Raw genomic sequence first — 26,402 nt, 5'->3', positions numbered from 1 at the left:
GTCAATAAAAAAATAAACATTTATTAAAATGCATAAGAAACATGTATATGCACTGTACTGATGGCCATTTGTCACCTTACATTAGAATGGGGGCATGGGGTAAAAATCAGCACATGACCTGGTCAGCTAAGGTGCTGGCAAGACTTCTAAGATGCTCTCACCTCAGGCACAAGGACAGGTGCTCAAAACAAGTCAGGCTCACCTGAATGGCAAACAATACATTCTTCTTAATGATACAACAACAATCTCCAAAGCATCTCCCTTTTGCCTTTATTAAAACCATGCTATTTATATAACCCCAAAGCATTATAGCAAAGGAAGAAAGTGCAAAACCTTGAATGATAATGGAGAAAGGTTACTTTTAAAAGTAATTATGCCACAATATATGGAACATACCTAAAACTATTCTATGGCACCAGAATGAAATAACATAATAACAAACGAGGTGAGGTGAACTTCCTGCAATCCCAGTACTTGGGAAGTTGAGGTAGGAAGATTGAGCTTGAAGCTGTGTGTGGGGTGGAGGGGGGACACAAAAAGGAGGGGAAGGGGAGAGCTGAGGGAAGAAGAGAGGGAAGGAGGAAGAGAGGAAAGGATGGGGTTGGGGAAGAGCACTAGTTTGGTTTCTATTGCTGTGATGAAGCACTTCCAATAGCAACTTGGAGATGGAAGGGTTTCCTTCACCTTATCCCTTATAGTGCATCACTGAGGAAAGCTAACGCAGGAACTAAGGGCAGGAACCTGGAGGCAGGAACTGAAGCGGAGACCACAGAGGAATGCTGCTTACTGGCTTGCTCCCTTGGCTGCTCAGCCTGCTTTCTTATACAGCCAGGACCACCTGCCCAGGGATGGCATCTCTCAAGGGAGCTGGGCACTCCCACATCAATGATTAATCAAAAAATACCCCAAAGACATGCCCACAAGTCAATCTGATACAGGGGTAACTCCTCAATTGAGGTTTCTTCTCAGGTGACTCTAGTTTGTCAAGTTGTGAGAGGAAAGGAAAAGAATGAAAATATGTAATATGTATATAAAAAAACAAATCAATTTTCCAACTCACCTCTGATTAAGTCAACATCAATCAAGTCTGGCTTTATGTGGCCCATTTTTTTTGGTTTGTTTTTGAAGCCCTATGATAAAACAAAACAAAAACAGAAATGAATCAAGAAAAACAGTTCTTTTAAGAGTAAAAGATGGCCGGGCGGTGGTGGCGCACGCCTTTAATCCCAGCACTCGGGAGGCAGAGCCAGGCGGATCTCTGTGAGTTCGAGGCCAGCCTGGGCTACCAAGTGAGTTCCAGGAAAGGCGCAAAGCTACACAGAGAAACCTTGTCTCGAAAAACCAAAAAAAAAAAAAAAAAAAAGAGTAAAAGATAAACTGTCTTCTTCCTTTTGGTATGGTGACTACTGACCCTATAAGCATCTGAGGTGCTGCCACTGTCCCATCTCCTAATCGGGTGCTCTTCATAGAGTCCCATTCCTTGGAGAAACTCAAGCTGTGTGCTGTAACTGTCTACATGTGCACATTGTCATCCGTTTTTAATTTGTCTAAGTACAGCTTATAGATTCAGGGCTTCAGCTTCATGGTTGAATATGAGTTAAGGCTGGACATCTCCTTTACAAAACCGCCAAGTGTCAATAATCAGGGGTGGTTTTTCTGGAGTCTCAAAGAATCCTCCAACATTTTCCTTGCTTGGGAGTTACAGGCTGGAGGATTCTGGGTGGGAGTTTGCAGATTAAGCTAAAGGGTTTTATTATCTTGATTTATAGTTAACCCTTTATCTAACCTGAAGACTCTCCAATGCACTTTATCCAAGGTAGCATCCCAAGCTTCCTACCTAAGGGCATTGTTATCTATTAAGGTGCTGGGTGATGGAGGTCTAACTTTTTTGCATGCAAACTCTACCCGATTCCTAATTTCTGAGGCCCAAAGTTCATCTTTGCCTCAAAAAAATCAGGTGCATCCAAGGCACCAGACTCTCAGGAAGCTGCTGGGCAAGCTTCCACTCAGCATTCTTCTCTGAGATCCAGACACTCCTGGAATTTATCATCTGCTAAGAGGTTCCTCTTCAGTCCTATTTCTTAATATTGTGATGTATCCATTTGAGAAAACCCCTGTATGTATCTACTTTATATAATTTAGCCATGAACATTGTTTCAGAGTATTAAATAAAAAGCTTTCTTGGGCCTTGGTCTTCTATCATTTCATATTAAAGTAGTTTAATTTGCCGTGTTACTATATGTTAGTCCACTTATCTAAGATCAATGTGAGAATTTTTGTTGCATCCTCAAGTTTCTAATAGTTCTAAAATTGACCACTGTTGCTTCAAAGACATGACATTTCCTATTTTGTTGTTTTTAGAAGACAAAGTGAGAATCTGAAAGTCACAATAACCTTGCCATATATTAAGTGTATATTTATGAAATTATCTTTTGATTTTCTTTCAAACTTTGGTTTCTCTAACTTGTATTAATCTTTTAAGAGATAAATTTAGGTAGAATAATAGCTCAGTGGACTAAGTGCCACTCAAGTGTGAGAATCTAGAGATCAGAACTCTAGAACCAATGGAAAGCCACATGCAGAACACACCTGTATAACCCCAACACTCCTGTGGTGAGGTAGGAGGCAGAGACAGAATTCCTAGCTTACAGGCCCACTGCCTGGCATACACATGACTAACAAGAAACCTTGTTTCAAACAAAGTGAAAGTCAAGGACTGATTCTTGAGGTTGTCCTTTGACCTCCACACACATGCTCTTTCAGGTCACCAGGCTTTAGTTCCCAGCACCCACATGGCAGCAACCATCCACAACTCCAGTTCCAGGGAATCCAGCACTCTCCTGTGGCTTCCAAGGACAGGCACTGCATGTATGTGGTTTACAGATATATATGCAGGCATGATACTCATACACAAAATAAAACTTTAAGAGAGAAAGAGATGAATTTTAATTTCAAACTCAACTAAAACTTGTAGAAGCTACTTCTCAAGTTTTGAAATCAGACGTTTAACTACCAAAGTTAGTGTAAAAGGTTAAGCACATTTGCTCTGCGAGCAGAAGGACCTGAGTTTGAGTCTCCAGCTCCTATATAAAAGCTAGGCATGGCTGCAGGTACCTGTAACTCCAGCATCAGGAGAGACAGATTCCGAGAGCTCAGCAGCCAGCCTACCCGGCCTATATACCAAAGTTCCAGTACAATGAGAGACCTTTCTCAAGATGGTAAGTCAGAGAATGAGAGCAAGCCGTCTAAATTCCTGCTGGGGTCTCCTGATGCACACATGAACACAACATACCCACAGTCATATGTATGCAACACACACACACACACACACACACACACACACAGTTAATATAAAATCTCAAGGTTACAGTAATAGAGGCAGTTATCTTTGGCTCTTTTTAACTAAATTGATGGGGTCAAACAATTTTAAGTGAACCCTACATTTCAATTCAACTACAGGCTGTAGATATCACATACAGAAAAATTCCCTACGACCCTAAATTACAATAAAATTATATGGTAATTTAAGAGAAAAAAAAACTCCAAAGAAGCATGTATGCTATATACACATACACACATATATACATATATATGTATATATACATGTGTATATATATGCTTGTCATAAAACATTATATTCAAATTCAAAAGTTAACAATTTCAAAATAAAAATATTACTATATTTTACTCTAATAGAAATAGGCCTTGTAGCCATCCCATTCATGGGAGCTTCAAGTCTTTGTTCTCTTCATTCTTTACCTATTATGTTAAGAGAAATATGATTAGCATTAAGAAGAGAATATGTAACCCTCCCTCACTGCTTAGTCAATAAATACTTAACATGCATCTTCCATGTTAGACATTCTACCTGGATAGATATAAAGTAAAAAGTGAGTCAGTACAGGGTCTGTCTTCAAAGAATGTATACTACAGAAGAGAAGATAGACTGTAAGGCAATGTATGAAGGTCTCTCAGGAACAAGCCCCTGAATTCCTCTATCATTTTTCTTTCCTAAGGGGAAAGAAGTCATTAATAAATTCATGACCACTGCTCTTAAGGGAAATAAACAACACACTGGGCACAGTGGCCCACATTTGGAATCCCAGCACTTGGGAGGCTAAGACAGAAGGATAACCATGAGTTTGAGACTTGCCTGAAGTGCCACATAACAAAACTATTTCAAAACAAAACAAGTTACAAATTACCATATACTTTAATGTATGATGAACAGAAAGACCATAAAAACAAAAACCCTATACCATCTTTTTGCTGAAAATCTTTCTGCTATATCCTGTAGGCTATACAGCATGTGGAAGAGGAACAAGTATCTGACAGGGCAACCCACAGAGACAGCTGATTTGAGCTTGTGGGAGCTCGGGGACTCTAGACCGACCTAGGCCCTCTGAATGTGGGTGACAGTTGTGTAGCTTGGTCTATTTGTGGCCCCTAGCAGTGGTACCAGGAACTGTCCCTGGTGCATGAGCTGGCTTTTTGAAACCTACTTCCTGTGATGGAATGCCTTGCTCAGCCTTGATGCAGTGGGGGAAGAGCTTGGTCCTGCCTCAATTTGGTGTGCCATGCTTTGTTGACTCCCATGGGAGGTCTGCCCCTTTCTGAGGAGTGGACTGGGGAGGCAAGGGTGGAGAGGAGGTGGGAAAACTGTGGTTGGCATTTAAAATAAAGAAAAAGAAGCACATGTGTCAGACACTTTACAAACACTTCAAATAGCTGTTCTGTGAGACTGAAAACTTTATTGCCCTCACTTTATAGCTAAAGAAACCAAGACCCAGAGATCCAAACCAAGTTACTCTCAGTCTTCATCATTATACATCCTTGCTCTTGCTACATGAAACCAAATGTACCTGACAGCAAAAGGAGTTTTTGTTGGAGATCAAACAATATGGCCTGACCTGGAAAGTTTTAATGAGTAAACCCTGGGGGCTGTTAGTGATTTCCTCATTTGTTCCACACAATCTCTATCCTAGCAAGGAAAGACCGCAGGATGGAAGTGGGACACCCCTGCAGTGTCCCAGTGTGCCACTCCTATGTGGCAGCCTAGACCTCTGCAGAGTCCTCTCCCATAGTAAGCTCCTAACAAAACTGTGATACCGTGTCACAAGTTTGGAAGCACCTTACAAAAAACCCTGGGCAGGTTACCGCAATTAGGACAAAACCTCTGACATATCACCTTAAGGAAAGGATAAAACACACTGGACGTAACTGCTGCAACATCAGTGGACTGCATGTGTAACCGTGAATAAAAACAGTAAGTGAAGCCCTGTAATTCCTCCCTATTTCCCAGTGTATTGAATTTTCATTTTATTGCCACTAAAAGAATAAAACTACAATAAAGTCAAGCACAAAAGGGGAAGCAACCTTTGACTTCCTAGGACACACTGTGCACACTGTGGTTTGAATATGAGATACTCCCCCATGTGCTTACGTTGAACATTTTTTCACCTGTAGTGGCAATGTTTGGGGAAGTTGTGGAAACTTTAGGTGGGGCCTCAACATAGTAAGTCTCTAGTGACGTGCCATGGAAGGTTATACTGCTCCCAACTTTCTTCCTTACTCTCTGGTTCCTGTCCACAAGGCGAGTCCTCGCCTCCTCATACTCCTGTTTCCATGATATTGGACTTTACAAGGAGCCCAAAAAATGGAGCCAAAGGATCATGACCAAAATAAATCATTCCTTTTTTTGTTGCTTTATCAGAGACTGTGTTAAAGAGATGAGAAAATAACAACAACAGAGGGTATGTTGTCAACAACAAAAAGCAATGACAGCGTGAATAGCACTGGAGGACATGTATGACATACACCTAACTCAATTCTGAGAACTGGGGGAAAAGTCAGAGAAAGAGTTCTCAAGGAAAGTAATACCTGAGACACAAACTCAGGACTTCAGACTAGGTAACAGGAGCCTTTATCTGCTGAGCCACCTTACTGGCTCCACTTCTTGAGTTTCTTTTCTCATGTTCTCTCATACTGCTTAGAGGTCTGGTAGCAACTTTTTCTCCCAACTTTTCTACTAAATTAATTCTGAGCAATTTTTCCTTCTCTTTTATTTGTGAGCAAGTGCTCTATCACTGAGCAATATACAACCCTGCCCCACATTTTCATCTATAACATCTTTTTGGTTATTTTTTAAAGACTTTCTAAAGTTGGTAGATAAAACTTTGTATTTACGAATTGTTTTTACAAGTGTTCTACTTTTAAAGTGGAATGGTGGATATACGATAGGTAAGCCTTCTCCTTAAGGGTGACAAGTAAACATGTTTTGAAGGATATATATGTATAGATGGTCCCCAACTTAAGACTGTTCAATTTAAGTATTGTCATCTTTACAACTATGGGAAAACAGTATGTCCTCCACAGAAGCCATACTTCAAATCTGCATTTTGATCTCTTCACAGGCTAACAATATACAGTACAATGCTGTCTTGTGACAGGGGGTAGTAACAGCTCCCAGTTGCCATAACATCACCAGGGTAAACAGTCCACACCCTGCTATGGTCAGTGTTGCTAAGCTTGGCACTCAGGCTAGGTGCATTAACTTCTGATGGTATTTTCAGTTTATAATAGTCTGTCAAGAGCTATTACATTTATTGTGGAATGAATTAACTATTCATTATTAGGTCATATGGTTACCATTTTTGTGGGACAAACACTATATTCACTCAGAATTTCTCAAGAATATATGAACTATAATCAGCATGTTATATGATACATCTCTTGAACGTAATCCAGTCTTGATTTTATAGTATCTAATTACATAAACATACGAATTACTGTCTTTTTCCCATTTGTTTAGTCAGTTTGGGTCAAGGCCTTGGTATGTAGACTAAACTGGCTTCAAACTTGCAATCCTTCTGCCTCGGCTTCCCTCCCAAGTACTGTTAATAGTCATGCACCATCAAAACATCTTAATTCTTTAAAGCAATTCTTCCTGTGCTTCTTTTCTCTTCTTTTTAAGTTTCAAATATTTTATGAACTTTATCCATTTATATGTCCACATAGATGCACAGATTTCTACTAACATGCTAAATTCAAGTCAGTACACTAGGTACAGCTTTCTGAACAGTAGCCCATGCTGCAGAGGGGCCGGCAACCATTTCACTCTTCAGTATCTTTACATCTTTTCTCTTCAGTTAATGTCTGCAGAAATTGCACCCTCCTCGTTAGTAGTAAACAGCTTGGCTGCCAGGCTCATTTGATTAGGTATTAGGGCTTCACTCAACCCACATTTGTTTCTGGTATAGAGCACAGAACTGTATCAGCCTACCAAAGAGCAAGCTTCAATCTGTCGTCTATGAGAGAAAGACAGTAGTTGTATGGAATAAAGAAGGTCTGAGGGTGGGTCTATTGCCACCATGCACATGCTTCCAAGGTCCTGTCTTCAGTTCTGCCTAACACCAGCACACGGACTGATGAATCTAGTTAAATTTACTGAAACTGAACACAGAGCCTTTTCTTGTTTCTTACTGGCTTTCCCTGCGGCAGACATTCAGATGCTTAAGCATTCTTCACTTCCCATCTACTTCCCAACTTTGGAATTGTACTGACAGTTCTCATCTAATGGAGCCTCCTCCGCTATTCTCATACCTCAGAGTTGAGCCCTTTTTCTTACTGCTATAGCGTAGACATTTCAGGACAAAACTCCACAGAGCTTAAGGCATGCATTCAACCTGTCATTTTTAATGAGGAGGTTCATCACACCATTCAGTACTAAGAATAAAACAACAAACACAGCTGAATTAGCCTCTGCACTCCACTAGCATTTCTTTTCTAGAGATAGTTATGTCACTTTCAAATAGTAGCTTTAGTTCTATTTAATATTAGCTAGAAAAAAATTTCAAACAAAGAAAATATTCATTTAGCATGTTTTGTTCATCTTAGCAAGCAGCATGTTAAATAGCAGTAACAGAAAATATTCTTGGTTAGTCTTATTTTGAAAGAATAAATTGATCTTTATTACTAAAATAATATCAAACATTTAATATAGTCTCTCAATTAAGACTTTGGAGAACAATTTATATTGTAAAGTATATGTAAATATTTTGTGTACTACACATTTTCTCCCACCATTGGTATAATTTATATACTATTAAGTTCATCCATTTGAAATTTATAGTTTTGATAAATTATGAGTTTTAGTCAATTAATTGTTATACAATCATGATTATACTCAGTACTTAGAATATAACTATCACCCCAAAACTTCCTGTGAGACCATGCATTAGTCAAATTTTCATTATGTACTGTAAAGTCTGGGCAGCTTTATAAAGAAGGGGGGATTATTTGTATACAGTTGGGAGGAGTAGGCCTGGGGCCTACAACTAGAGACAGCCTTCTTGTTGGTAACCTCGAAACAGCACAGAGCATCACATGGAAAGAAAGGGGTATGTATATGCAAGCGTAAACGCTCCCTATTCTGATCCTAATAAGCTCCCAAAGGCCCATCTGCAAACACCACAGTAAGATCAATCACCTTCCACTTTCCTACTACCTCACAATGAGGATCAAATTTCAGCACACGAAACCCTGGGAAGGACACTCAAACCACAACAGCCTGTCTGCAGAAATCCCAGTTCCTAAGAGACTTCAGAAGGCGACCACTCATCTGTTTTCTATCTTTATACATTTCTAGAAATTTCCTATCAGTAGAATCATGTAAAATTGCTTTCCTTGGGTAGGTCCTTTCACTGGGCATATTATATAGGTACACTGCATCTGTTGATGGTATATACACATTCCACTGTACAGACATAAGATCCTGGTTTCAACACTCACCAATTTGGGATGACTTTGTAAACAGAGCTGCTTGTTTTCACTTGTCTTGTAGATAATCATGTAAAAGGCATACATTTAACTTTTAAGAGACCATCAAGCAACTTGCAGTTTTCCATGCCAATCAATATTATCTGAAATCTCGTTTCTCCCTATCTCTGCTTGGTAGGGTTGGTCTTTTCCATTTTAGCCATTCTAAGAGGGATACAGTGGAATCTCATCTTTCCTGATGACTAATGTAAAGCATCTTTTCATGTGCCTAACGGCTATTCATTTAGTCTTTGATAAAATGTCTGTTCGGGTCTTTTTTGTTTTGTTTTGTTTTTCGAGACAGGGTTTCTGTGTGTAGTTTTGGTGCCTGTCCTGGATCTTGCTCTGTAGACCAGGCTGGCCTTGAACTCACAGAGATCTACCTGGCTCTGCCTCCCAAGTGCTGGGGTTAAAGGTGTTCGCCACCACCGCCCAACCTGTTCAAATCTTTAACCATTATTTAAGTATGTTTTTTTCTTAGTTCTTTGTATATATGATTTGAAAATATTTTCACATTTTCTCCAAAAGTAGCCACCCCTCATCTCAAAGGAGATGGGGTCTTACTCTTTTGTTTACACTGGCCTCTAACTCCTAGGCATAAACTATTCTCTTGCCTCAGCTTCCCAAGTAGCTGGGAGTCTGACAACAGGTGTGTGTGACTGCATCTTCTTTTTCATTAAATGATATACTTGGGGGTGAAAGCTTTTCATTTTGCTAAAATCCAATTAATCATTTTCTTATGTCTATGCTTTTGTATTACTGAGGTACCACAGCAAGAATGTGGATTAAAGAAGACAACTTGTAAGAGCTGGTTCTCTCCTTTCCACTATGTGTCCCAGGGACTGAACTCAGCTTGGCAAGTTTGTCGGCAAAGAACCTTTATTATCTGAGTCATCTCCCTGACTCTATTCAGGGACTGCTGATGTGAGGCAAGGCCTCACTACATAGCCCAAGCTGGCCTTGAACTTACAATCCTCCTGTCTTAGGCTCCTGAGTACTGGAATTACAGGCATACATCACTATATATTTATAATTTTTCTTTCATAGATGTGTTTCTAAGAAGCTTTTGCCCATTTAAAGGTGACAAGATTTCCTACATTTTCTTCTAAAAATCTATAGTTTAATTTATTTTCATTTTTTAAATGAATGAGGCAATTTATTAATCCAGCATCCTTTGTCCTAATTAATGCTTCTTACTGACAGCTGTCACCTGTCCAGACCTCTCTGTCCCTGAGGTGTTATCTTGTGGCCCCCATCTTTGTCCTTTTGCACCATTTTTGGCCCTTCCAAGGTGTTGAGGACCCAGCAGGCCACATTCTTGGAGCCTCAGGAGAAGTGGCTAAGCCTGACAGTTTCTCTCCTGTCTTCTGTGGATCTTGGTCATAGAGCTAATCCCAGCACCACAGCAAAGGTACAGATGCTGTGCTGTGGAAGTAGCTTATGTGTAGAACCAGTTCTCATCACAGGGAGCAAGCTCTTTATGTTTGGCCAGCTTGACTGTGTCCACCCATTCAGGGACTCTCAGCTTCCTGGACTTTCTGAAGGCTGCCAGAGCTCTGACAAACTCCTGCTGGTTAACATCTTTTATAGTAACTCCAGGCATCACACCACCCGCAAGCTGCCAGCTAGGGGAAAGGGAATGACAGGGCTGCCTGGACACATGAGTTGAGAGTCTAGTTTAATTTCTTATAATTAAATCTATAATCAATTTTTTGTTATATAAAGAAATAAAAGATCATGTTTACAGTTTATACCCAACCGTTTCAGCACTGTTGACTGAAAAGGTCATCATTTCCTTATTGAATTTTCTGGCACTGTCCTAGTTAGCTTCAGCTGTCAACTTGACACAGTCTAGAGTCATCTGAGGAAGCATCACCTGAGAGACCGGCCAGTGATCTGTGGCCCAATCTGTTTTAATTGATGACTAATGTGGGAGAGTCCAGCCTACTGCAGGTTGTGCCATTCCTGGGCAGGTGGACCTGGAGCTTTTTAAGAAAGCTAGGTGTGCATGAGCCTGTGAGCAAGCCAATAAGCAGAAAGCAGTGTTCCTCACAGCTCCTGCCCTGTGTTCCTGTCCTGACTTTCCTCAGTGATGATCTGAAGTATAAGCCAGATAAACTTTTTTCTCTTCATGTTGCTTTTGGGAAGTGTTTTTATCACAACAACAGAAAGAAAACTAGGATTGGCACCTTGGTTAAAATCAAATTTATAGCAAAGCATGGTTAGTGTATCTGTCCCATCGTTGACAAGGCTGAGGCCAGAGGATTGTGAATTCAAAGGCAGCTGAAACTACCTAGAGAGCCCCATGCCTGCCTGGGTTACATAATAAGACTCTGTCTCAAAAGATGAAAATCATTCCAATAATGTGGTAAGGAGGGGCTGGAGAGATGGCTCAGTGTTAGGAGCACTTCCAGCTCTTGCAGAGGACTCAGTTTCAAACAGCCACAGTGGCCCACAACCATCTATAACTCCAGTTCCAAGGGATCCAATGCCTTCTTCTGACTTCTGTGGGCACAATGTACACATGTAGTACACATACATAGAAGTGGACAAAACACCCACACATGAAAAAATAACTCTAAAAATTTTTTAGTTAAACAAAAGAGGTATGGATTTATTTCTAGATTTTTCTTTTCTATCCCATCTATCAATCATACAAATACAATACTATTTCCCTATTTTGTTTACCATAGTTCCATACTAAATTTTAAGATCACATTATATAAGCCTTCCAACTGACTTTCTAAAATTTATTTTTAATATTTCATTCTTTGCAATCCATACTAATTTCAGAGCTAACTTATTATTAGTTCCTACCAAAAAAGGCTGGCTGGAATCCTGAAGGCATATTATTAAATATACTGGGAGATAACTGACATTTAAACAATACTGAATCTTCTAGATCATAAACGAGACATGTTGCTTTCTAACACCTCTGAAAAACATTGTGTAGTTTTAGCATGAAAGTCTTACACTTTCTATGCAAAATTCATACCTAAAATTTTTTATCTTTTATACTATACTGATTAGAATTTTTTTTTATTTACTTATTTCTGTGCATGTGTGTGAGTATATGTCCTTGTGTGCAAACCTGTAGGCCAGAAGAGCGCATGAGATCCCTCAGAGCTAGAGCAACAGACACTGTTTGCTGGACTTGTCATGTGAATGGTAAGAATTCTAACTCTAGTTCTTCCTGACTGCACAAAAGCACACTTAACTGCTAAGTCATCTCTGCAGCCCACTTCCTTTGGTTTTTCCGATACAGGATCTTACTGTCTGCACCACAAGCTGGCCCTGAACTCATGGCAATCCTCCTGCTTTTGCCTCTCAAATGCTGGGATACTTTCTTAATTTTACTTGCAGTTTACCATAGCTAATACACAGAAACTCAGTGATTTTTGCATACTAACCTTAGATCCAAAGACCTTGCCAAACTTATCTGTTAGTAATTTTTTGTAAATTCCCTAGATTAGATAAAAATAGAGAAATTAGGTATTCTTGGCTTTTTTCTTGACTATGGGGAAAACAGTTTTTATCCATTAAGGGTGACATTTGCTGTAGGCTTTTTTCCAGCCTTTAATAAGTTAGGGGACCTACCTTCATCTCTTACTTCCATCATTATAAATTTTACAAATGCATAACATTTTGTCAAGTGTTTTTACTGTGTCTACTGAGTAAATCATATGGTTTAGGTCTTTATTCCATTAGTCACAGTAAAATAGTACTGTGGTCTGATATACTAATTTTTTGTTTTCATTTTAAATTTTTCCTTTTTTACTTTTAATTTAGCTTTTTTGTTTGTTTAATCTAACTAAGTACCTTTTAAAAAAAATCATAGTTTTTTCACATATCCTAACCACAAAACCCATGAAAGTAGGAACTGCTTATCTTTTTCAGGATATTAAAACATTTTTTAAGGTTTTTTTTTTTCATTCAATGTTTTGACCATATTTTCCTCTTCTCCAACTCTTCCCAGATTCTCCCAATCTCCTGTGCTTTCTCTCAAAATACACACACACACACACACACACACACACACACACACACACACACACGTTAACAAGGAACTCTGACAGGGTGCACTAAAAGGCATATGGTAAGATGCACAGAAAGAAGAACTAAGAAAACCTAAATTGGTCGTGGGGAGATTTCTTACTCTGCAGCAAGAGGTAAAATCCTTTTAAGGACCAGGAAACCAAAACCCAGACAAAAGCACATGGACCTGTTAAGGATTACAAGGTTAGAGGTCACTAAACAATACCTGATTTCCCGAATTCACAGAAGAATACGTAGACAAGATTTAGACAGTTAGAAATGAAATTTGGAGATTCATCTGAACCCCATCTTCCATTAATATAAGGGAGGACTGTAGGAAATTGTGAAGTTAATTGTGTACTGAGTAGCTCAAACAGCTGTGGTGATATTGTGTTCCCCAAAATATTGTGTACCCTAATAAACTTATCTGGGGTCAGAGAACAGAAAAGCCACTAGATACTTAGGATAGGCAGTGGTAGCACACGCCTTTAATCCTAGCATTCCAGAGGCAGAAATCCATCTGTTCAAGGATACAGCCAAGCATGGGGACTCACGCCTTTAATCCCAGGGAGTGATGGCAGATAGCAGAAACGTATATAAGGTGTGAAGACCAGGAACTAGAAGCATTTGGCTGGTTAAGCATTTGACTGGTTAAGCATTTGGCTGGTTAAGCTTTTAGGTTTTGAGCAGCACAGTTCAGCTGAGAGCCATTCGGATATGAGGACACAGAAGCTTCCAGTCTGAGGAAACAAGATCAGCTGAGAAGTTGGCCAGGTGAGGTTAGCTGTGGCTCGTTCTGTCTCTCTGATCTTCCAGCGTTCACCCCAATACTTGGCTCTGGGTTTGATTTTATTAATAAGAACTTTGAAGATTCTGCTACAAACAGCTTTTTAGGTGATTGGCTTATAAAGAAACACACAGATAATGGTTAACTATATCCCACCAAAGATTCAGAGGTCTAGTCTGATCAGTGTAAGTTAAATAAGTAGAACACTCTTGGTTGTACTTACCCATGCTTTTAAAGTGATGATAAAGGTCTGCAATAGATCTTTTCAAAAAAGTCCCAAACCAAGAATGTACTGGCATTTATGAACGCTTTCCAAGGAAGTGAGACCCTAGATCTAGATTTATATTCTTTTCTTCAGGTTTTTCCTCAAGAAAATCAAATTACAAATGGCTACCCAACAAACGCTCAATGACTAATTTGTACCAACACTAGTATTTCTTGTTCCCGTTTAGTGAATGAGATACTAAAATTTAACCCTCCCTTCTACTATTACAAATTAACCAGCTGGCATTCTGAATTACACAGTAGTTCTCGGTTGTTTGGTTATCATGAAGAAGCTGAAGACTCTGCTCAGTTCTAAGGGTAATGTACAAAGAAGCTTAAGAACCTGAAAAACTGGAAGGCTCGCCTCTAAACCAGTAACTGGAAAAAAAAAAAAATGGGGGCCAAAGGCTAGATGTAGGCCAAATAAGAATTTTATTTGATTGGTACAGTGGTAGTGATTGTATTAATGAGGAGGAGAAAGATGGAGAGAAAAGACGAAGAGAGGAAGAGGACTACCACTCTCTTAAAAAATGTGGATATTTCTTTGTAAAAAGTATGTATTTCCAGCTTCTAATAAAAGTCTGGCAATACTGGATCTGAGCTGTCATATAATATGACAAGAGATAAGAAACCATATTCCTATTTACCTGGGACATTTGCTACTGAAGCCACATATCAACTGTCCGTTATCATTATCCATGCACTGCTGTTTTTCTTATAAAATTCAAAGAATAAAAGAATGCACAGTTGGTGGATAAGTGCATATTCTTTAAAAAGTATGATCCACTCTTCTCTTTAAAGCAGTAACAAAGCTAGAATCAAAGAAATCAATTTACCTTAATCTGAGTCTGTTCGATTGACTTTTCCCATATCTGCTGATCATATGCTCCAATCTGAAATAAGGAGCAGGCTATTTAAATGATGCAAAGGCAATCTCTGTATCTAAGTCAAACCTCACAGAGCCATGAGTCTATGAAATATGTTGTCCGGAAAATGTATTTCTCACATAGTAAATTCATACTTCCCAGGGCTATTTCCAAAAACAAAACAAAGGGCTGGTTCTAGAAAGTAAAAAGGCAACACCTCAAATATTTTAAAGATCACCTAAAAGATACTTCCACTCCCTAAGAAAAATATCAATAGGAGTATCAGAGAGGAATAAAAGGTAAGGGACAGCTCAATCAGACGATAATAGCAATCTGAGCCATGCAGAATTTCATTCTTTGTCTTTATAGAAAAAATTTAAGTTTGATAATTTGCAAAGCAAAGCATTGCAGTAGTTTGTGTATGCAGCCTGGAGAAAGGTGACTTACAGCTCACAACCTCTGGAACCTGAAACTGGGTTTATAATGACTCTGCACATCAATTTTTTTTCAGTTATGTGGAATAACTGAAATATAAGAATATTTGACATCACCAAACTTAAGGAAAGTAACACTATTATTTATGGGAGTTTTTCTGCAGAAGTATGGTTTACAAAATAATAATAATACTGCTGTTACCTTCTTCTGATACCACGATATGGCATCTCTCTCATTTGAGGCCATCTGTGTCTCCAGCCAGAGAGTGGGATTTCACTGAAAACGAAGGAAATGCCTCAGTAAGTCGAGTTGTTGAAGGTTATTGTCCCGTTTGGGGTATGACTTAAAATCTGCTTCTCAGCCTCTCCATGAGCTGCTCTTTCTCCGGCTGTTCGCCAGGACGAAAAAGAAGAAGAGGAGGAGGAGGGTGGGGGGAATGGGCGCAGCAGAGACCGAGAAGCCTCTGCACCCTCCGGTGCAAGTGTGGATGCGGGGACAGCGAGGCCCCGAGCCGGCCTCCCGCGCCCTGCGCCCTCCCGCAGCCGGCTCACCTGGTGCCCGCTGCCAGGCAGGCTGCCGGCCGGGCCACCGCTCCTCAGTGACCCCGGCCGGGCGGGGAGGCCGGGGGCGAGGCGGCGGGCCCGGCAGGCCGCATCTTCCCCCAGAGGCCGGGACACCGGCGGGGCCGTTACCATGGAGACCGCGGCGGCCAGCCCAGCCCCTGAGGCAGCCGGGCGCCGGGCGCCCTGAGGAGCGCAGCCTGCCGCCGCAGACGCCCGACCTAGTCGGCCACCGAACGGGCCACGGGAGAAGCCAGGAACCAACTGGGAAACGGGGGGAAGGCAGCGGGAAGGGCGCCTTCTCCAGCCACCTCGGCACCCGCAAGGGCTGGAGGCCAGCGGCGGGCCCCGGGCCGGAGCGGCGGCGCGCGTCGTCCGTGAGGGACTGGCGGCGGCTCGACCAGCTCTGGGTGCGATCAGCCGCTTCCGCCTTCCGGCTCCGCCCCCGGCCGCCTTCCCGCCGCTTGGGCCTCCCTGAGGTGGAGGCCGCCGGCCGGCCGCGCCGCCAGTAACCCTAGACGCTTAACGGAAAGTCACCTCAGAAACGACCCTCCCAGCCCATCGATCCCCGGGAGGCCGGTCCCGATAGTCCAGAGGTTCCTGTGCGGGTCTGTAGTGTCTGGTGTGGTGTTACTTCATATCCGTGTCCCTTTGGGTGGACGAGGGCAGAAAGCAGTGGGGCCACGAGCCCTCCGCACGAGTTCTCCGTTCCTGTGGATGGACAAATGCTTGTGAATTGGCGCGGCCTGGAACGCGGGCGGCGGGCTGGGGCTCAGCGACTCCTCCCTCGGCTCTCAGCCGCTCTGACTTCGGCTTTCTGGTGCCCACACGAGCCTAGGGGATGATGCTCGGGGCTCGGACGGCACTGCGGCTTTCCCCACAGCGGTGGAAATGGCTGTAGGGCTGTTGTTAGTGATTCCAGCAGAGGTCAGGAGAAAGGGCACTCTGATGTGACTATCTAAATGTATGCCCACGGGGTTTCTAAGCTGCTCTCTTTTCTGTACTTTTTGTGCACCATTAATGGCTTGTTCCCGGAGGCCATGTCTTCTACTTAAAGCTGTGGCCGTTCTTGCCATGGGCACAAAGCACAAAGGTGATGTAAGGCTAGTAATAATAGGTAATAGCTGTCACTTGCGACTAAGAGGCAGTCTCCACCCTATAGGCTTTCTTGTAAGTCATTAAAACCGTATCAAATGCAAGTTTTCCATAATGCAAACCTACTAAAATGTTAACACCCACAGGAATTTTTAAAAATTACTTCACCCACACATTGGCAGTGGTCTCCACTGCTTTTTTACCCCTTAACTGTTAAGGGGTAAACTAAAAGCTGTTGAGCCCTTCAGTACTGCTGAACATTGTAATTCAAAGCAACGACCAACTAATTGGTAAATGACCAAAAAAAAAAAAAAAAAAAAAAAGACCTAAAATCAACATTAATAACGAAAGTATTTGTCTTCATTGCTGAACACACAGAAGAGGTTTTCTGGGCTGTGGGCAGTATTTTGGGAAATAAAATTAGTGGTACGGTAGCAAATTGTTTTCCAGGAGCCCTGGTAAAATGTTTCAGTGTTTTATTAAATGCTACTGAACAAGGCAGAAGTTTGAACCCAAAACAGATAGCATTCAATCCCTGTTTGCAGTAATGAACTTGCAGTGATTTTAGGAAATTGATTCTCACTTGTGTTATGGAATAATGACTGTGAGAACCACGGATGAGATACCCTGAGATGCCTACTGAGAACTAAGTGCTTTCAGGACAAGCACCTCAACTATAGAGTTCACCCAAAACTTAATGAGGGAAAGAGCCCATTTTGTTGTGTCCCATAGTCAGCCCGTCCACATCAGCTTAGTCACCATCTTCATTACCATGCCATGCATTTTCCCAAATACCTGCAGTGCCAAAATAAACGCTTAAGGCAGGTCTAAGCACTTGTAAATGATTTTAAGCAGCAATAAGGATAACTGTCACAAATGCAAGCTTCATTTTTCTTCAAAACTAGTTGCACCTCAATCTAGATGTCTCTGACCTTTTTCTTTGGGAAAGAAAAGTCCAAAGTTTTCTTCAAAAGCTTAAAGATAATAGGGCACAAAGAAGGAGGTGGGGGAGGGGGCTATTAGTACAGGTTCGAGGCAATGAGAACTCCCATGTGCTATTCATTTTGTGATGAAACATCAGTAAAGGACAAATCAGACTTTGTTTATTAAAAAAATACTTTACAGGAAAAAAAAAACTATGCATTCCATTGTCCTATTTTACAAAGAAATAGCTTAACAATTTAACACTTAGACAGCTACAAAAAAAGCACTGTGTTAAAAGGATTATTATTCACACAAATTTAGATTTAAGACTATTCATTAAAAACCTTTTAAAACACTTGTTAATGTCAATAAACAAACTAAGGCCACACAAACGCAAATAGTCCGCCAGGCAAATTATACATTTCATCTATATGCAAAGACCTCTTAGATAAATTAAAGCCACAGGAAAAAAAAAGTCTTAGCTGCCAATCAAAATGAAGTTTAGTCACAGAAAACACTATTACATGAAAATTTACAACATGTGATAGAAGTAGTACATAAGTATTTCTTTAGAGAGAATTGAAAAGTGCTATATTTTAAGAGACAGTGGTCTCAACTACATGCACAAGTGGATCCTAAAAAATTTATGAAGATTTTTTAAAATGGAAGGCCATAATATTTATGGATACTTGCTTTTAAAGCAACAGACTTCCAGGATGAGGGTAAGTCCTTTATGCACTTAAGAAAAACACTGGTGTTGTGCATCTCCTCTACCTGCATGACCAGTAAATACAGCTACAGACTGTCTTGAAAACATGAAACTTAGCACAAATGTGAACCTCTGGCATGTGCTACTTAAAGGATGAAACAAATTTATTAGAAAGACACAAACTCAGTAATTCTAATATCCTCAATAAATACAAATAAATTGCAAAGGCAAATACAGATGAAAATATAATGGGCTAATATTAATGATAAAGGATATATTCACTAGGAATATATTTTCATGGATTTTGGAGTCTTGTTCCTATATTAACTCTCCTTCTAGACAATATTTATACAGGGAAAAGCAATAAACAAAAGTTTCTCAAGTCATTAGGTGAGATCTTTATGCCTGTTAAGACTGATACATCTGTTCCTAAAGTTTAGTAAATGATTTGTAAGTTCCCTTCCCCATACAAGAGCCTGTAATATTAGTGAACTGATAGTTCAACTGTTTGAGGGGACAGGGCACTTTCTAAAAGTCTTTAAGTAAAAATAATGCATCAGTAAAACTTGTACGTACTGAATAGGCAAGTACAATTAAGCCTAAGAATTCATTTTTCAAGAGTTAAACTTTGGAAGAGGGAACCAATATGGAGGTTATTATTGCTTTATGAATTTGGGACACCTCTTAGAATCGTAACCCTAACTCCTAGCCTATCTTGATAAGTACAGAATGACCTCTGGGGAAGGGGAAGACTTTTATGCTTTTTAATAGTTACCATAAAATCATTATATTTGCTGTCAGGAATATTCGTTTATTAGGTCCTTTCCATGACATATTTTTTAAATATCCCTCTGATCCACAAAGTACTAAAACATATAGCCACATTCTGCAAGTGATCTCAAGGGTTGGCACAACAGATGACATACCAGAAAGGAAGATCAGTTTCGATTTCAGTTACAACTTCACTGCCATCGCTACTTTACAAATCAGAGGATGCCAGACTGCTCCATGCCTCACTCCACCAAACCAAATAGTTTAATGATTTAGAAAAGTTGCAATCATTTGTATCGCTCAACTAGGACAGTTTTGAAAGCAGCAAGAAACTCAAAACTTCTGCTTTTATATTCATCAGTCTTTTAAAGCATGCTATCAAAATCTAATACTCACATAGGACATTCAGAGTTTCCAGATACATTACTAGCTAAATGTTTCTTTCCATTCTATTGCAATCTAATATACAATGACTTCATTAGTACATGATTTTCAACATTTTTATATTCTTTTATTGTTTATACTGGAGGTGAGGGTAGACTGTTTTGTAAAAAGGAAAATGGAGATTTGCGTTTGATTGTAGGTCTTTGCAGATCCGCTGGTTCCTGAGTGATTACACACAGTGCTGGCTGTCAGGAGACAGTCTCCTTGGTTTTAGGTAATGACCAGCTTAGATGACAGATGGCATCTGCTGGATGGCAAGTGGGAGATGGGGAAATCGGATCTTGGAAGACAAGAAAAACAAAAATAAAACTTTTTGCGTTAACAACTTTTTCTCTTCATGATTACTTTTAAAAGCAAAGGTTGCCTGAGAAGAATTTTTCTTTGCACAGCCTGGTAAAGCTCTATGAAATTCTTCTGGACAGAAAAATAAAAATAAGAAATAACCCAAACCCATTCATTTTGTGATAAACCCCTTCTCCACAAAGTAACAACAACAAAAAATACCCTCAAAGGTCCCTTAAAAACTAGTTTGATAAACTAGAATTTATACATAGGATTTAAAAACACCCCTGTAATAATCACATGACCTTTCACACCATTCTAATTACCTTATTTACAAAGATAACTAAAAGCAACATCACTTCCAATTCATAAATGGTTTACATTGAAGTGTTTCCCTATTTATTTGTCTTCATCCTTTGTAACAGAGAATACATACATATACATATATATAAGGAATAATACAGATTCTAACTAATCACTGTAGTATTTGCTGATGGTTACTTTTCTATCGGTTTACACAGTGACCTCTATACTTTGCTAATATGCATTTAACTACACAACAATATTGCACAAAGTAATATTTATATAAGATTTAACCTATTTCAGAATATTTTTAGAGAAAATTCATATTTGATATTTCCAAAGATGCAGCTAAGTTCCATGGTGACAGACATAATAAAGCAGCATCTTTTTCTTTTGCCTATGTTAATGCAAATATTTCAAATCTCACCATCCAGGAAAAAAAAAAATCAAATTGCACTGTAACCAGGTAGATACAAGAATCTGGTCTTAGGTGTGGGGAGTACTCTTCCTTTAGTAAATAAAAGGCCTACTGAGTTATCAACTAAGAGAAAGTAGAATGCATAGCACATGAACATTCCAAATAAGAGAAAGACCATTACTTCTATGAAGGAAGCCTATTGAAAGAAGGCCTATATTGAAAACAAAGTAAATATCCAGACCCTAAGCTTCAGCCTACCTGAAACTCTAGGATGGAAGTCTAATGCCTGTTACTAGAAAATAGCAACATGACTAACAATGAACAAACCCAGGTATTCGCCAGATAAAATTGTGAAGATTTCAAAAGTAGATGCCAAGTCACAAGAATAGTTTCTCCTAAGTTTGATGCTCAGATATGGCAGGCCTCATCAGTAAGACTGATGAATCTCTAACTTTGATATTTGTGATCAGTTTAGGGAAAGTATCCACAGGAAATGTGAGGATACTAGGAAGCAGAACAATGGGTCAACATTATCTCTTTTGCTCAAAACAGCCTCCACGGTTACTATATAGCCTAGAAAAAATTAATGAGCCATGGATAATGAATAACCAAGAATTATCCATCTTTAGATTTTTGTTTAGTTGAAATATCCACTGGGTTTTAAATAACGGACACAAAAAGACAGCCTGGATCAGAAAGTGCTGTGCTTCCTCTTGTGCTAAAAACCAGAGAGCCACTCAATTTTCTTTAGAAACTATGTCTTCTTTGTGGTTGGAACTAAATAATTTACTTGCCCATGTACCAAATGTAGGAGCCTTTCCTGCAACCAATGCCATTTTACTGTGGAAACTGACAAGGTGCCATGAAGACACAAGTACTAAACCATAAATCTTTCTACCACATAAAGCAAATATGGCAAGAGACAAGGAAAGATAAAACCAAGGGAAGTGAATCATTTACCAAGTGAGAACCTGCTAATCCAGAGAATTCTGGTTTTGATTTGAAGAAGAGATTGAATTGTTACCTCACACCTTAAAACAGAAAGTAGCAGCAGACCCACTATTACATACTGTACTAACGGGATAAGATACAACTCTTAGCTTTGCATAATCTGTGTAAAAAAGATATGCTTGACATTTGTGGAATGTCATTTCTCTTTATAGAATTATAGGCAAGATTTCTCCAATAAAACTTAACTTAAGCCAGTTATAAAACTATAACTTCACATCAAAATTTAAAAAAGTTAAAAAATGTGTTTGAATATGTACATATTACACAGGAGTGCTTGGATGTTCCTGCAGACTGTGTTGCTGGTCAGAGTCCAGTCTACTTTCCACCTTGAAAACTGGAATAGGCTGTGTCTTCAGATCCTGGAGATGAAGCTCTGATGGAGGTGGGAAAGATGATGGAGCAGTTGTCAAAAGCTGCATCTCTGTGCATGTTTCCTCAGATTCAGTTTTTATTCTCACACACTGGGAGTCAACTTCTAATTCTCGCTTTCCAGGTAAACTACAGTCCATGTTGGAATTGCTTTCTGTGTTTTGAGGGGCTTCCACAACAGGGTGGTACTGTTTAAGCCTTATATGCCAGGCTAAGCTGCATACTGCTGACACTGTTTTGAACTGATGAATGACATTTCTAGGGATGAAGTAGATATCATTGTCGCAAAGCTGAATTCTAGCATAGCGAATTCCTTCTCGCCTCATTTGGTTTAGTTTTGCTTCATCCACCCACTGTACACACTAAAAACAAAGGCCAAGAAATTGCATGAGACCTTAAAATATGTAATGATTCAAACAAAATATTCTAATTCAAGGGGAAAACAGTATGGCAAACTTTTAAAACAAAAAATCAAATCTTGAGAGAATATAACCATTGGGAAGCCTTTTCTACATATTTACCCTTTTTAATAACAAAAGATTGTTGAGATAGCCTATGGAATCAGTACATTCTTGAAAGTGCAGCTAAATATTGGTAACTTTTTTGTTCCTCAAGACAGGGTTTCTCTGTGTATCCTTGGCTGTCCTGGAACTTGCTCTGTAGACCAGGCTGGCCTTGAACTCAGAGATCCACCTGCCTCTGCCTCCCGAGTGCTGGGATTAAAGGCATGTGTCATCACTGCCGGGTTATATCAGTATCTTCACCACACATAAAGGCAACATTTAATCTTTCCCTTCATATCTTCTGACATTTTGCAGTTGAGGCCACAGCACAGTGAGATTACTAAGTAAGACTGCTTATGGCCAGAAGTGAACAGCTGGTCCATCTCAGGCCCACCCTCCATCCCAAAGATTTTGCTTGGGAAGCTCACTCAGAATTTAATAAAAATAAAGTTAAATTTACTGTCTGTGAATCCAATTACAAAAAAAATGCCTAATAAAATGGATCCAGATGCTATTTCCAATGTCTCACTGAAAGGGTAATGAGAATGTGAGAAATATTACCTGGGACACTGGAGGTTCATGAAGGTCTAACTGGAGTCTCTGTACAACATCAGTAAAGTCCTCAGCATGAAAACAAATCACATCTTTGGTTATGCGAGGTTGGTCACTCCTAATATTAATAAGACAAAGTTTAGGGACTAGCATCCACAATGCAAAATGACAATTTGTTTTCCAGTTTCTAGAATGCTACTTTGAGCAAATAAGTAAATACATAAAATGCCTGTCTTCTAAAGATTAAGAGTGTACTTCTTTAATCAGTTTTGAAAAAATAAAAGCATATCAATAAAAGGTTTTTTAAAAAACAAAAATCAGGGCTGGAGAATCGCTCAGCGGTTAAGAGCACTGACTGCTCTTCTAGAGGACCTGGGTTCAATAATTCCCAGCATCCACAAGGCAGCTCACAACTGTCTGTAACTCCAATTCCAGAGGATCTGACATCCTCACATAAACATACATGCAGGCAAAACACCAATGTACATAAATAAAGCCTTAAAAAAAAAATCAGTAAGTTGTTAAAAATTCAAGCAATAATGGCTAAAAAGAATAGTTCTAGTCTAGCCTTGCAACAATCTTTCATGCTGGTGTATGCCCACAATCCCAGCACTTGGGGAGCTGAGGCCAAGAAGAGAAGATCTTAATTTTGAGGCTAGCCTGACATACATAATAAGTCCAAGGATATGCTGAGCTACACAGTGAGACCCTGGATCAGGATTTTTATTTTTATTTTTATTTTTAAGTTTTATTCTAAATGGGATGCATTTGCTGTTGTCTCATTAGGGAACTTGAGCTTTGTTATAATAAAACCAGGCTGAGCCAGGCAGTAGTGATGCACTCCTTTAATCCCAGCACTCAGGAAGCAAAAGGCAGACAGATCTCTGAGTTTCAGGCCAGCCTGGTCTACAGAGTGAGTTCCAGGACAGCCAGGGCTACTATTAGAAACCCTGTCTCAAACAAAACAAACAAACAAACAAAAAGATATCAAATTTACAAATAAAACTAAGCTCCAAGTGAGTGTAAAATGAAGCAGCCACTACAGAAAACAGTACAGCAGTTTCTCAAAGTAATAAAACAGAATTGCCATATTATCTAGCAACTCTACTTCTGGGTATTGAACACCTATGTTAACAATCAAAGAGCCAATGGTAAAAGTAACCAAACACCTACTGAGTGAACTAACAAAATGGTTTGCATGAGTCTGCATGTGCATGCATATATGTGCCTAAGGGACTACACTTACCTTAAAGTCTGACACTTGTTACAACATGGATAAACTCTGAGGGACATTATTTTAATAGAAATGGCTGAGTGAGATGAAAAAAAATGCAACTGCCAAGATGCCTTATTGAGTAATGGTGCCTGCCACCAAGCCTGACTGCCTAAGATCAATCTGTAGGACCCAGATGGAGAGAACCAACTTCTACAAGTTGTCTAACTGCCACACAACTGCTGTAGCACATACCTCACAACACAAAAATATACGTAAGTGTAATAAAAAATAATTCCCTTTTGTCACTACAATTAATTATATTACATTAATATTTGTATATGTGCATGCACATGTGTATATACCAGTGTGTGGAGGTCAGAGCCCTAGGGATTGAACTTGGGTGGTCAGGCCTAACAGCAAACACCTTTAATCCACTAAACCATCTCATTGGCCCACTAGGATTACTTTCTGTAAAAAGGAAAGAGGAGGGGAAAGTACGCTTCCGTTTCTATGAGATACCATAAATGGCAAGAGAATGCATGGTAATGGTTGCCATGATCTACGGATGAGGTGAAAGTAGCTGTGAGCATCAAGTTTCAGTTTTGCAAGATACAAAATTCTAGAGCACTGTTTCATCACAGTGTAGTTACACTTCCACCATAAAAATGTTCAGATGAGAAGCTATGTTATACGTTTTTCACCACAATTTAAAAATGGTCCCTGACTTTTTAAACAGAATCCACATTTTCTTAGACATTCCTTTAACTTACCATTCACCAAATTGTACAGCCTTCAAAACCCCAACAGCAGCCGTACTCTGCCAGTCAAACCCCTGACCTACATGATCAGCATGAGCTCTTGTCCTGTCTTCAAAGAGGACTTCTCGGGGTTCACTTGTCCGAGGTAGGTACTGGAGATTTTTAATTTCATTCATTGATCTATAGTTGATTTGGTTGTGAAACAAAGGAAAGTATGAGGAAATAAACAGCAAAATTAACAGCAGTAAGGTATAAAGGTCTGCAATAATACTAGGTGTGAATGAGGTCTGAGAGGAGTACAATGATTTTGATCATTAGCATTGAACATACTATATTAAAATGATTAATATCATTTCCTCTCTTTCTCTGTAGACTATACCTTATTAGGCTTAACTGAAGAATATGAATGCATGAAATTTCTCTAGACAAGGACAATATAATTAAAGGTTTAAAGCTGTAAGCTCAGTCACCCCATTTACAACTCTTAAAACATTCTACCAGGACTTACATTCTAGGCAGCAAACTGAGTATACATCTGATCTCCTTCCACATTAAATGAACTAATATGGACAGGAGAAGGGAAAAATGGGAGAATGGACAGAAATATACATGAAAAAAAATGAGGCATGAATAGATAGCTATTGATTAAAAAAAAGATGGGAGTTTATTATATTCTGCTTTTCATGTGTTCAAACATTTCTAAATATAATGATCTAAGGGTGATAGTAAAGGAAATGAATTAGTGAGTTAGCAATACCAACAAAACAAATTTTGCATGATGGAAAATAATCACAATGTCTTAGACTATAAAAGTGAACAGAGACTGTTAAGAGGCTAGACTATTCAATAAGGAGTCAGCAGACAAAAGGGTAATGGACCTTAGAGAAACTGGAGTCAAAGGGGGCAGGAAATAATGGGGGACAAAAATTAAGTAAAACTGAGAAAGGAAGGCTAATGACTGTGGTGTTTGAATGAGAATGGTTCCACAGGCTCATATATTTGAATGCTTGGTCCTTAGTTGGTGAAACTGTTTTGGGAAGGATTAGAACGTAGCCTTGTTGGAGGAAATGTGTCGGGTACTTAGTCTGTCTACTGCAAAGCCCCTTCCCTCCATGACAGTCATGGACCCCCTCTCTGAAACTGGAAGCAAGCCAGATTAAATGCTTCCTTTTACATATTGCCTTGATCCTGGTGTCTCTTCACGGGAAGAAAAAAGTAGCTAAGATAAAGGTGAAATTCTGCCAGACTCAGTACCCCTTGAAGGAGAATATGTTAGGCATTTA

The 26,402-nt window shown here is 39.6% G+C and overlaps 2 protein-coding genes and 1 pseudogene across 4 annotated transcripts in view; all 3 read right to left on the bottom strand.

The window, feature by feature from the left end:
- Phtf1 (putative homeodomain transcription factor 1) overlaps positions 1–16,510 on the bottom strand; it is a 43,829-nt gene extending 27,319 nt beyond the window's left edge. Inside the window, exons 1-4 of one of the 3 annotated variants that reach the window (XM_059266001.1) lie at positions 16,302–16,510; positions 15,406–15,480; positions 14,740–14,796; positions 1,061–1,130 (exon numbers count right to left, since the gene is read on the bottom strand). In XM_059266001.1, the coding sequence (XP_059121984.1) occupies positions 1,061–1,130; positions 14,740–14,796; positions 15,406–15,450 (172 nt within the window). In that variant the 5' untranslated portion in view covers positions 15,451–15,480; positions 16,302–16,510. Of the gene's footprint in view, positions 1–1,060; positions 1,131–14,739; positions 14,797–15,405; positions 15,481–15,755; positions 15,902–16,301 lie in introns of those variants that run through there. The other 2 variants (XM_059266003.1, XM_059266002.1) reach the window with 2 other exon arrangements.
- Positions 10,024–10,420, bottom strand: LOC131913390 (small ribosomal subunit protein eS19-like; annotated as a pseudogene).
- Positions 16,511–19,752: 3,242 nt separating the features above from the next.
- Rsbn1 (round spermatid basic protein 1) overlaps positions 19,753–26,402 on the bottom strand; it is a 50,737-nt gene continuing 44,087 nt past the window's right edge. The window contains exons 5-8 of the mRNA XM_059266000.1: positions 25,132–25,299; positions 23,155–23,263; positions 21,979–22,452; positions 19,753–19,987 (exon numbers count right to left, since the gene is read on the bottom strand). Of these exons, the coding sequence (XP_059121983.1) occupies positions 21,982–22,452; positions 23,155–23,263; positions 25,132–25,299 (748 nt within the window). The 3' untranslated portion in view covers positions 19,753–19,987; positions 21,979–21,981. The remainder of the gene's footprint in view (positions 19,988–21,978; positions 22,453–23,154; positions 23,264–25,131; positions 25,300–26,402) is intronic.

Source organism: Peromyscus eremicus, chromosome 6 (genome assembly GCF_949786415.1).
Source record: "Peromyscus eremicus chromosome 6, PerEre_H2_v1, whole genome shotgun sequence".
Lineage (NCBI taxonomy): Eukaryota > Metazoa > Chordata > Mammalia > Rodentia > Cricetidae > Peromyscus > Peromyscus eremicus.
The sequence above is the reverse complement of the archived record's forward strand: the minus strand, read 5'-3'. Positions and strand labels throughout refer to the sequence as shown.